The 12,909-nt window shown below is 38.6% G+C and overlaps 1 protein-coding gene across 2 annotated transcripts; it reads right to left on the bottom strand.

Annotated features, from left to right (window-relative positions):
* Window positions 1-2,582: 2,582 nt before the first annotated feature.
* Window positions 2,583-6,001, bottom strand: NFU3 (NFU domain protein 3). 2 transcript variants are annotated; one of them, XM_068471708.2, is made up of 4 exons: window positions 5,711-6,001; window positions 5,440-5,602; window positions 4,816-5,114; window positions 2,583-2,866 (listed from the first exon to the last, which is right to left on the bottom strand). In XM_068471708.2, exons 1-4 carry the CDS (start codon window positions 5,807-5,809, stop codon window positions 2,675-2,677), a joined length of 753 nt encoding a protein of 250 aa, XP_068327809.1. In that variant the 5' UTR covers window positions 5,810-6,001; the 3' UTR covers window positions 2,583-2,674. The 2 variants fall into 2 exon arrangements, with proteins under 2 accessions (XP_068327809.1, XP_068327810.1); XM_068471709.2 differs by having other exon boundaries at window positions 5,440-5,557.
* Window positions 6,002-12,909: the final 6,908 nt, after the last annotated feature.

The following is a 12,909-nucleotide window of genomic DNA, read 5'->3' as shown; positions in this document are numbered from 1 at the left end:
TATGTAGTCACAGTAGCCACCTGGCAAATTTGCTGATGTGCCCCCCTCTCTCTCTCTAGCTCCACTGTGCCACCCAATATGTCTTCTTTGGATATACCTAAGGTAAGTATTATGGATGATTATGTAACTAATGCAAGTAATGATGTAAGTACATATAAGTTACCACCGAGACAAAATCGAGGTGTGCCACTTGTCAAGTTCTCTCCAGAAGGAAAAGTGAAGTATCCAATAACCAACTATGTCTCATGCAATGGTCTTTCATCAGAGCACCAAACTTTGGTGGACAATATGGAATTTGTTCAAGTACCAACCCATGTGGAGGAAGCTCTAAAGGATCCAAAGTGGGCAAAAGCAACGGATGAGGAAATGTTGGCGTCACAAAAGAGTAATACCTGGGAGGTGATGTTGTTGTCAAAAGGAAAGACAACAATTGGATGCTGATGGGTATTTACAATCAAATACAAAGCCAATGGATCAATAGACAGGTACAAAGCAAGGTTGGTAGCTAAAGGATACACCCAAACATATGGTGTAGATTACTAGGAAACTTTATCTCCGTTTGCCAAGATGAATACAGTACGTATTTTGATTTCTTTAGCTGCAAATATGGACTGGCCATTAAAACAACTTGATGTGAAGAATGCTTTTCTCCATGGGAACTTGGAGGAAGAAGTATATATGGATTTTCCTCCTAGGTATAGTGCTGGTGGAAATACCAGAGTATGTCGGTTGCATAAGTCTCTTGATGGACTTAAACAATCGCCTCGTGTGTGGTTTGATAGGTTTACTCAAGTTATGAAAAAGATTGGGTATCAGCAGAGTCATTCTGATCACACGTTGTTTGTTAAACGAAGACAGGGAAAAGTGATAGCATTAATCATCTATGTAGATGACATGATTATCACTAGAGATGATGTTGATGAAATTTCGAAGTTGCAGGGTAATCTTGCGTCCGAGTTTGAAATGAAGAACCTAGGGGACTTGAAGTATTTTCTTAGGGTTGAAGTTGCTCGTTCTCCGAAAGGTATCTTCTTGTCCCAACATAAGTATGTTCTAGTTTTGTTAAAAGAAACCGGTATGCTGGGTGTAAGCTGGTAGATACTCTTATTGTTGAAAAACATCATCTATATTTGGATATGAATCAGAAATCAGTTGATAAAGGGAGATATCAGAGACTTGTAGGAAGACTAATTTATTTGGCTCATACACATCCAGATATCGCCTATGCTGTGAGTGTAGTGAGTCAATTTATGGACTCACGGAATGTAGATCATATGACTGCTGTTATGCGTATCTTAGCATATCTGAAGTCTGCACCAGGAAAATGAGTACTATATGGGAAGCATGGACATTTGAGGGTTGAAGGGTTCACAAATGCTGACTAGGCAGGAAATGTAAGTGATAGACGATCTACTTCTGGGTATTTTACTTTTGTGGGAGGAAATTTGGTTACATGGTGAAGTAAGAAACAGAAGGTTGTATCAAGATCCTCAGTTGAGGCCGAGTATAGAGGCATGACCCACGACATTTGTGAGGTTCTGTGGGTTCAAAAACTTCTTTGGAGTCTGGGTTTCAAACCAAAGGAGACCATGAGACTATATTGTGATAATAAGTTAACAAGAATATAGCTGATAATCCAGTGCAGCAGGATAGGACAAAATATGTGGAGGTTGATCGACATTTTATTAAAGAGAAGCTTGAGAAGAAGATTGTGTCCATACCGTTTGTGAATTCAGATGAGCAACTTGCATATATTTTTACTCATGTTGTGTGTAGTCAAAAGTTTGTTGACTCACTTGTCAAGTTGGACATGTGTGATATCTATGCACCAACTTGAGGGAAAGTGTAAATTGTGAGTCAATGTTAGGAAAAAAGGGAATGTAAATATTGTAAATACTAAGAATCCTTTATGAGGAAGGATAGTCTTTTATTATTTGTTTCCTTATGGAACATGAATTGTATGTATATATATTTCAAATCAGGAATACAATGAAAATTACCCCGTAAAATTCTATTGTTCCTCCTCGAATTTTCTTCTTTGCTTGTCATGTGAAGAGTTGATTGCCTTCATCATTGTTGCGCCAAAAGGTAAGAAAAAAAATTCCTACAATCCAAACAATTGGAGTTAGGAGACTACCTAATAAAATGTGTAGTAAATGACGCTTTTTATTATTTTATTTTCATATAAACTATAAAAATTCATTATTCCTCATATTCTGTAAATTTTGAAGTTAAACGAAATGTAATTAGTGTTTTCAACATACTAATGAATGCAACACTTTGAATTTTAGTAATTAGTGTGACACAAAGATCATATTCATTTTGTTTTTGTTACGAGACAAAGGAACTTTCTATATGTTTATACGGTTTTAAAACTGCAGCATCCGTCCATGCAGTGTTTTTGTTGTCCATTTGGCCTTCTCGTGGCAACGCGCGGGTTAAAGCAATAGTGCTAAACTATTACACTGTATCGATTTAGAGATCAGGATCGGACTAGACTCAAAAACTGAAAACCTTGAGAAGGAAGATCAGTTGGGAAGATCAATAACTGATAATTATTCTACAAGAAGGTAGTAGAGCAGTTGAACAAAATCGGCAAAAGAAAATGGGCCAAGCAATATATCCATTATCTGCATCACAAATTCACAACATATTTAATTTTTTATGGTATTTATCATTCTATCAACTGAACAGCTACAATGACAGGTATTTTTTCCCTTAACTTTTGTGTTAGAGCAACACGAACTGTCATGACTCCGGCTGCTGGTCCGCTTAACCGAACTTTCACTACGTAGTCATTGATCTGTACAAGCTCGAGGATTCCACCTCCTGTGCCAGCCAGATATGGTCTAATCTCAGAAAGAATCTGTAAAAAAGTGTATAGCTAGTTAGTTTAGTACAACACAAATTGGTTAACTATTACTTTCATTCATGAACCCTATCTGTATGAGGTTTTCATAGTGACTTTTGGAATGAAGATCGACATTTGAGTCAAATATAACTTTGTAACTCTCAATTTTCAACCTTCGGGTTGGAGGTGGCCTAAAAATTCATCGTCAGAATTGATAAGCTCATATTTATATATATTTTATATCAAATTCACTTGTCTTTTCTTAGTTCCTTATATTTTTTAGCTATTTACTTTGTTTTTGTGTTTTGTAGGATTTGTCAAGCAAAGAAAAGAAAAATAGCACAAGTGAGATTTTAAGTAACAAATTCGTCAAAACTGCCTGTGCAAGTCAGCTGACTTTGGAAGCAAGTTGCGGACAGCTCAGAATGAATTAGAGAATGAGCCTTATATGCTTGGAAAGCTACGGATGTCTATTTTCTGGAGCATTTCGCGGATTGTTAAGATCATTTTTCTAAAAGAAGTTATAGCCGTTTTAACACTTAAAGGTTCCTAAGAGGCTGAGCAGTTTGTAACTGACAAGAAAGCACTGAAAGCAATAAATCCAATAAATCTAGCAGCCAAAACTGATGCAATCAAGAACAAATCAGCTGACACCTATTCAAATATCAGAGGAAATGGAATTAAAGATGAGGATTAAGAGGGAGTAATTGGCATAAAGGCTACCCAAGGAGTTACAATTGTTTTACTGTTTCCTCTCACTTATTGTCATCACTAAATGACTATTAGTGAGTGAGTTAAGGAGAAGAAAATGATGCAGCAAGAATTGGTTTAAAAGTAGTGTTGGGGAAGGAAGGAAAAGGAGGGTCTCAGTCGATTTTTTTCGGTTCTATTTTCTCAAACTCATGTCTATCTTTTGTTTTAACTTAAGGATTGTGTAACTAAATTTTTAGTAGTTAGGGGCTGTTTGAAGCCTCGAATATGATTGCAAGTTTGTTATGACATTTCGTTTGAATTACTTTTATGAATGGATGAAAATTGGTTCACTACTTGTCTCATTGATGAATTCTTTATGTGTTTTCTACGGATGCATACTTAGTAAGCATATCTAAGATTCTAATGCTATAAATATGTGTGTGCCTGCCCTTGTCAAATGAGGACCTACATATGTTCTAGAGTAGTACTTGTTAATTGCGATTAACATGTGAACCAATTTCTAGGATAAGCAAGACAACACCAGTACTTACGATGCCTTGTGATGACTCAAACTCTTTTCGTTCTTAATGATTTCTACTTGTTAAATCTATGAACACGTCATTCTAGATTGCATGCTAGGGACTAAGTTAAGTTAAAAACGTCGTTCTCTTAACATACTACATAAGAAAGAGTAATAGGTTGAGTTCTAACATTGAGCCAACTTGAGCATCTTCATCCGGAAATAGAAGGAATTTGAATGAAACATAACATGTTTGCATAATTATTTGGTGGTGGATAACACTTCCCTTAACTCGTTTTCTTAACTTGTGAACTGCAGTCTATTTTTATTATTTAAAATCTGTCTCTGTCCTGTTTTTGTTCGATTTAATTTAAATATCAAATAAACTCCAAAAATCCAAAAAATTTGTGTGAGTGTAGCTCTGTGTGTCTAGTTTCTGCATATAAAATTTCGTAGACTTTAGATAAGTGTAAGTCAGTCTAATAATTATTTTTCGGTGGCTGGTCGGTAGGGACAACAGCTCAGTTTTTGTGACATTTTAAGTAGTTAGATAAAACAATCTTCTGCGGTAAAGACCCTTATTTTCATATGCTGCAATTGACAAATCTTAGTGTTAATAAGGAAAATCAATAGGACATTTGTGTGCTACTTTGTGACGTGCTTTTAATCCTATCAAGAATGTAAAACCATTTCACAGAAGTGGTGTAAAATATAAATAGGCTAGTTAGTTGGTGATGATGATTTCTCTAACCTTTTCAACATTTTCTTCATTTAGCTCAAGGCCTGTTTCTCTGTCCAAAATCTGTTCTACTTCCATAATCTCGGGTATTTTATCTCGCAGGCGGGTTTCGATTCCCATCTTCAGCGTCATAGTTGAGCTTGGACAAGATCCACAAGCTCCTTGTAGCTTTAATACCACAACAAGCCCATCTATCTCATGGAGTGCCACATTCCCTCCATCAGCCATCAACCCAGGCCGTACCTCATCCAAGACTTTCTCCACATTTTCTTGGGTTAGCGGAAGGACACAGCGTGGTGAAACGACATGCCCTACATGCATTATTTCCCAAAAGCCAAACAAGCACATTAAAATGCAATGTATGTGGAAAATCATTTCATTCGATGTAGGTAAACAGTGAGTTAAAACCTACATAAATATTATATTTGAAGGAGACTTAAAGATATAACATGGTTTAACATTGCTGCAACTTGAAAGCATTTTCATGAATACATTGGTAAATTTCCTTTGACCAAAGAAGAACATAATAGCAGTAAATTCAAAGCTTCAATTTCATCTTCTTTGCAATCAACTTGGAGATATAAGCTATCAACAGAATTAAGAGAAGCACAGAAATTAATAAATGTTCACAGATACCTGCTGGTTTTCTTGGAGCACGATTGTAATCGAGCGTAAGAAAGTGCCTACTGCAGAATTGGCCTCTGAGAAAAGCGGCTTGCTTTGAAGAAAATCCACAGGCAATTGAATTGGGGTTCTGGCAACAGAAAAATTCCAACACATTCCAAAAGTAAGAAATGAGCTGAAAAGCGAAACCCGTCACCAAAACCAACAGGAATGAGTTAACAACACTGAGTTTGGATTAAATAAGTATATGTCGCTCGAATAAAAGCAGATAATTGAGTGGCACCTTGAAGAGTGAAGGATGAGAAGTTGAATGCAGTTCAGATGATGAAGGGAGAGATGGGTTGTGCAGAGCGGTGGTTTGGGCTGAGGATGCACCCACCATTGTTTCTCTATTCTCTCAGTAAAACAGAAACACTTGTTTTGGGGGTTTTTTTTGCACTTTTTGTCTTTCTACGTTGGAGAAAGTAATGGTGGCAAGTTTGATAGGAAGCATTGTTTGATTGGCTGCAGATGGACAACTGGAACTACTGGTGTTGCAGATTCTGTGGATAGGAATGTGATGACTAGCATTTTCGGTGGAATAAACAGGAAACAAACGGACCAATCAGATAATGAGGTACTTGTGCTGGGTATGGGCCCAAGTTTATAACTCCCATATTGGGCTAGATCCAGTTCATTGCAGTTCGTATCATTTTATTCTGGTCCATTGAAATTTATAAGATTACTTTTTTTTTTTTTTTTTTTTTTTTTTTTTTTTTTTTTTTTTTTTTTTTTTTTTTTTTTTTTTAGATTAGCCACCGACATGGTTTGAACCCACGCCGTCATGCAAGCACTTAACATTTTCCACCACTGTGGTAAAAGGGTCACGTGCTATAAGACTACTCGTTGAAACTTAGAAATGTTTTATGACTTGCTGTCAATAGAATTCTTGGGATGAAATAACAATTTTGATTTCATGTTGTGTTTTTTTCTTGTCAAAACAATATTATAAGAGATCGTTTGATAATCATTTTATTTTCAATTTTCTCTTAAAAAAATTGAAAACCAAAAATCAGGCCAAATTTAAAAAATAGAAAACAAAAATTGTCATCATACTACTTGAGGGGACGCTCGAAGTATTCTCGATAGTATCTCGAGCAATGGAAACTAGGAAAAAGGTTTAATGCAATTGGGATAAGTTAATCTTTTTACTTGTTAAAAGGACAGAAATTCAAGAATTTAAAAAAAATGGACAAAAATATTTTTGAGTCCGTTTTTAAAATTTTAAATTTTAACTAATTTGCATCATCCTGGTTAAGGATTTCCCATCTAACACATGGACACCCTTGATCCTCAATTCTCCAAAATTATTTAAATGATTCCTTGTCATAGAGACGCCCTTGCAGAAATGCAACATATCAGGATTGGAGATCCTTGTCTGTTCCCTTCCTCAATTCTTAATGCAAAACCTGCCCAATATATGTTTCTTCCATGTGATTATGCACACACCTACACTTGCGGAGCACTTTAGCTAATTTAAATAACTCATGTAAAACTAAAAAAAATGCAGGTATATATAAATGCCATTGTCAAAAGAGAAGGGGACAATTAAAATTAAAAGAGTTGTGAATGAATGCCAATCTGTTCAAATGATGACGATCTTGCTTTCAAAAATTTGGTGGTAAAAATAATACATCAATAATTGGGAAGCCAAGGGTAAACAAAAAAAACAAAAATAAAAACAAATAAAATATGAGCATTACAACATCTTGGGATGAGAAGATATGATAGGAAAATGAGGGAAGGTATTGGCTCCAGACGGAGTAGAGAGATTCCCTTTGGTCCTTTTTAAAATCCAATCCTCCCTTTGGTTTTTTTTTTTTTTTTAACAAACGATATCATTCACACTAAAACTAAAAGAGAGAGTAAGTGGACTAAACTTTACAATAGGCTAGCAATAACGTGGTTTAAAATTCTTCTTTGGCTAGAATCGAACCTAAAACCTCTCATTTACTAGTTAAGAGGAATACAACTAGACTATAATACTAAATGACAATCAAATCCTCTGCTCCTTGTTTCTTATTTTTATAATTTAGATTCTATGTTTTGTTTATTATTGGTTCAAAAGTCATCCCAGAATCTGATGCATTGAATGTGAGAACTGAACTGAAAGAGGGAGGGGACAATGTCAAGGTCAAAAAAAGAAAGAAAAAAGAAGGCTTATCAGCATCTTTCTTTCCAGAATGACAATGTTATGGGTAGCTAAGTATGGAAGTGAAGATGTGTGAAGATTGTCAATTTGCTATCAAAGAATCGACTATATATCTTTCACTCGTCTTATAATTTGGTGCGAGAAATTCATTTTCCTTCGTTCGGGTACCAAGTAAAATGGTGCTAATTATATAATCTGTGTGCTGGCTTGTAATTCTGGTTAATATTCGCCCATAAATTCAGCAGTAGAGCTCTTCCTCCTTTGTAGCCAAGAAAAAACCTATCGTGGTGTTGTTATTTATTTTGGGAAACCATTAGGCATTAGCTATGATTACTGTCTGTTTTGTTTTGTATCTTATATTTGGTTACGTTGAGAGAATCAAACGTTTTAACTTATTTACCAGTTAGTACTACGGTTTAGTAATATTCCTCTTCACTTGTAAGTGAGAGGTCTTATGTCCAATTCTCGCAAAAGGCGAATTTTAACCACATTATTTCTAACTCATTGTGAGGTTAAACTCACCCCTTTCCCTTCCTTCAATATGTAGTTGTTTGACCCAACCTCACTATAATTCAAAGGGCTTCATTTATTCTTTTTTCACATATTTATTTTTACACAAATTCTTTCTTTTTGGAGTTAGATAACTTTGATTGATAGTTGCAAGTGGCCCTTTATCACAGTGGTGGAAAGGTGTTAAGCCTTTACATGATGGTGTGGGTTCAAATTTCGTCGGTGGCTAATTTAACAAAATCTATCATTTGACCAAAAAAAACTTTGATTAGGTTACTCCACTTGCATGATTTCATTGATTTGATGTCAAAAATGGTGGTCCAACAAATCAACATATGAACTTTGTTTGCTAAAAAGAAAATATGTTTTGAAATTAAGCACTCATATGTCACAACATGAAGTATTGAAGATAGAAGAGTCAAGTCAGAAAGTGACCATTAGTTCATTTCCACTTGGATAAAAAACAACATGAGAAGTTGATATAAAAGCTCAAAACAACTTACGGGGTAGGTCGGTGGCATGTATCTTTCATGCTAACTATTTAACTTTATTTTTTAATTGTTTTACCACCCACAATACTTTACATTAAAAAAGAAGAAAACGTATCAACCCAAGCGGAACACATGAAGATGAAGGGAAAGCGCCATCTAGCATGATACTCCTCCACTTGCACTATCTCACCCGATATTAAGTTAACAATTTTTTTTTATTTTTTATTTGCATACCCCTTTCCTTAAGGTATCGTTTGGTATGCAGACGTGACGGGACGGGACAGAACGGAACAGAACGGGACGGAACGGAACAGAACGGAGCGGGAGCAAAGATGCCCTCGGATGGAAACAAGGAGGAAGAAGAAGGAGACGGAGAGGTTATAATTTTGTGTTCCACGGATGTGGAACGAGTCGTTCCAGGGGGTGAGGCGGAACGAAAATTCACCCAAAACTCATCCCATGGAACAGCTCGTTCCACCCGTTTTAGGCGCACCAAACGTGGAACAGAACGTCTTGTCCCACTCTATTCCGTCCCGTCCCACGTACCAAACGGTACATAACAGAATACCAAACCCTTGCCATGTCTTCAGATTGAGTTCTAATTGATCAGAATAAGGTACAAATCTCCAATTATTTTCTATTCTCTGATTCTTTTTCTTTTTCTTTTTTTTTTTTTTTTTTGGTCAAAAGGAGATTTTATTAAACAACAAGTACACAATTACAAGCAAACAAGGTCCAAGACACACCTATTAACGAACAAAAAGAGGGCCTAAGACTAAAAAAATCAACAGAGAAAGAGCCCACGGAAACAACAAAGCCCAAAGACTGCACCACAGCTGAGAAACCGAAAAGCTTCCACTGCCATCCACCATCAACATTCCAGTCCATCCAAGCCAGACCCCGAAAAGCTACCTGAGCACAGTCATAAGCAAGGGATAGTCAACAATAAAGTGAGAGAAGCCCACTATCCGTATGAAGCTTGTGGAAACCCACAAGCGACATTGCCAAAACCAGCAGATAACAAAGAGAAAGTGGTGGTGTTGGAAACACCCGAGTCGGAGTAAACCCCGAAACTTTACACACGATCTTAATAGGAAACTTAACCCGAAACTTATAGTTGATACAATTGTCGTTCCATGCCTTCATCAAGATTAAGATTATTAATCTTATCTTTCATCCTGCATTCAATTCTGTAGTGTCCTACTCTTCCACATTTCTAACAAACAATGGGTTTTTCTTTTCCCTTGTGTTTGGGCCCAAAATATTATTGTTGGGCCGAGCAGCAGGATGTGCTCGGCCCAAGGTGATGACAAATACTATGGGCCGAATAATAAATCCCGGGCCAGCTGGCGGGGTCGGCCAAATCCTATCCTAAGTAGTCCGGATGAATAGAAAAGGTCAAGGAAGTCCTGGTGCGACCAGGATTCTTGACCGGCAAGGAATGGAGTCTCGAAAAGAAGGAAAATTCAGAATCCCAGTGGGAGTAGGTTTGTTCGAGTTAGAGTCGAAATAGGATAAGGACTCCCAATCCAAATCATAATTGGTTTCAAGGAATGGGGTACTATAAATACAAGAAATCATGCGACAGAAAATGCCTTCAAAATTAGCATACAATTGCCCTGCGCAAAACCTCTCAAACACCTTGAGATTTTTCCTTTTCTTTTCCTGCCGACACACCTTCAGTTTAGATAAACAGCACTGTGGAAGCACCCGGCGAGCATCTTCAGTTTGGATAAACAGCACTGCTGCCGCAGAATCAGCCGACCAAGAAGCACCTTCAGTTTGGATAAACAGCACTGCGTCGACGTCGACCGGTTATCTATCTAAGTCTCGGTCGAGAAGGGTTTTCGAACCTTTGTTGGCAGAGGTCACCTTACTAGCCTTCTCGGCATAGTTAGGTGTTACGAATTGCATTACTCGGCGTACTGGACGCCGAGTGGTTTTATGATTGGATACTCGCAAGTGAGTTTCAGGGTTCGGCATTCCGACGGCCGAACTACGTTCACCATCAAGACATACATCACGTTTGAGTACCTGTGCCCATATAGTTTGGTCTCGATTCGACGTGCTTATACTCTTACGAATATAATCACAGTGACCGAATCGGGCTTCGACGATTTGTGAACTCCGCAGAATTAGCAGCCTTGTCTTCAAGCCGTAGAACCCAGAGACCGAGAGCGTTCCTCCTCGGTCGCAATCGCAAGATAGAGAAGTCAACGACGCGCCTAAAGCGACATCAACAAATTTTACTCCTTGGCCAAGCTCGGTCGACGAGTTGCCACGCCCCGCATCCGACTGAATGACATAGTTAGCTTATTAGTTACTCGGCCTGCGCGCCACATAGGTTTTGTAATTTTTAGGGTCAACATTTTGGCACGCCCGGTGGGACCTTTGTGCTAAACCTTTGGAGTTCATGACCGTTGAAACACGGTCTACAAAGAAGAAAACAACCATGGGAAAGTCAATAGCTGACTTGCCAGTGCAAGGCCTTGGGCAGGATTTGCACCCTACAAAAAATCCGATCATTGTTGCGCCGCCCGAGGCCACAAGTGTAACACGCCGAGAGAATGAAATCTGTCTCAGCGGACAACCTCATAACCCAGCAGTCCCGAATCAAACGGCTGGAATGTTTGTGGAAGGGATTGTGGAAGATTGTGATGACGATGGTGGGGAAGGTTCCGATCCACCAACTAGGACATTCCTTAGGAGACGACTGGATGAACAGTATCGTCAGGTCGAGCAGTCGATTGGTCAAAAGATGAATGATTTGCTAGAAGCAATACGAAGTAACAACAATACACAGACCAGAATGCTTGAACTACTGGTTAGTAAAGCCTTCGAAGATGGCCAGGTCGGCTAACCTCGGCAGCTCTCGACGAATGTGCCCATACCAGCCGAGAGAGGGTCTGCTCGGTCGCAACCAATCACCTTAGAAAGAAGAGGACCAGGAAATAGATTCGAGGGACCAAGCCAGGGGGAAGAAGCCGCTTCCGTAAACATGACCGAAGTCCAGAGAATGATTGACTCGGCCCTGAAGAAAGGGCCGAAGTTTCCAAAATTCATCCATCCATACCCGGGTTATGTAGAAAGGTTTGAATACCCACGAGGATTTAAGATCACTGATTTCAGCCTCTTCGCCGGGGAATCATCTTTATCCTCATTAGAACATGTGGCTCCAATGTGGAGACGTCAATAACAACTTCTACAAACTACGTTTGTTTAATTTTTCACTGACAGGCTCAGCTTTCGCCTGGTACATTAATCTTCCACCCAATTCTGTGCAAAGTTGAGAAGAATTAGTCGAAAAGTTCCATGAACAATTCTATCGGCCAGGGATGGAGATGTCCGTATAATCCTTGGCCAGGATGGCTCAAGCGTCCGACGAATCTCCAATGGAGTACTTAACAAGGTTTAAGTCGGCCAGGAATTGGTGCCAAGTACCACTCCCCGAAGTGGAGTTTGTCAGGATCGCCCTCAATGGATTAGACGTGGAGTACAAAAAGAAGTTTCTGGGGGCAAATATTCGAGATATGTACGAACTCGCTCAACACGTTGAACAATATGATTATCTGCTCCGAGAAGAAAAGATATCAAAGTCACCATCCCAGGGGACGTTGTATAAGAATCCCACAGTTAGCTATGCATCAGGCGAAAGTGAAGACCCCCAGTATGCTAGTGTGGATGCGGCCAAGATAGTAATAGACAAACCCTATGTTTGCAAGGCTTTGGCGCAAGTAAATTCTAAAGACACCAAAACCCGTTTGGCCGCCGAGGAAATGAATAAGTCATCAAAAGTATACACTTTTGATATCACCAAAGCTGATGCAATTTTCGATCAATTATTAGCAGCAAAAATCATCAAGCTTCGGCCGGGACATACTATCCCTAAGGCCGATGAATTAAAAGGAAAGATATACTGCAAGTATCATAATTCTAATAAGCATGCAACCAATAATTGTGTTGTGTTCCGGGACACAATTCAAAGTTGGATCGAAAAAGGAAAGTTGAAATTTCCGGAAAAGCAGATGGTGGTCGACGTTAATCATTTCCCTTCAACAACGATTAGTATGGTGGATGCTCACCTTCCTAAAAACAAAGGGAAGGCCGAATACGTCCCGGTGCAACATGTCCGTCAACGGAATGGTCGCACAAGACTAAAGCTTGATATATTTTCAAATGCACTACCAACGGAACAATCGGGGCCGCCCGCCGATGAGCCTATGACAAGGTCAAGTTCCGACGGAACTCATGAATCAACAGTTTTATGTGATCATTGTAAAACACCAGTTG

This window comes from Pyrus communis, chromosome 16, assembly GCF_041283825.1.
Source record: "Pyrus communis isolate YQ-2024b chromosome 16, ASM4128382v1, whole genome shotgun sequence".
Taxonomy (NCBI): Eukaryota; Viridiplantae; Streptophyta; class Magnoliopsida; order Rosales; family Rosaceae; genus Pyrus; species Pyrus communis.
The sequence above is the reverse complement of the archived record's forward strand: the minus strand, read 5'-3'. Positions and strand labels throughout refer to the sequence as shown.

Coding starts and splice junctions, on each gene's coding strand:
- NFU3 (XM_068471708.2), bottom strand. CDS start 5,809: ATGGTGGGTGCATCCTCAGCCCAAACCACCGCTCTGCACAACCCATCT. Junction 5,603..5,710: donor CTCATCCTTCACTCTTCAAG/GTGCCACTCAAT, acceptor TTCGCTTTTCAG/CTCATTTCTTACTTTTGGAA. Junction 5,115..5,439: donor TGCTCCAAGAAAACCAGCAG/GTATCTGTGAAC, acceptor TAATGCATGTAG/GGCATGTCGTTTCACCACGC.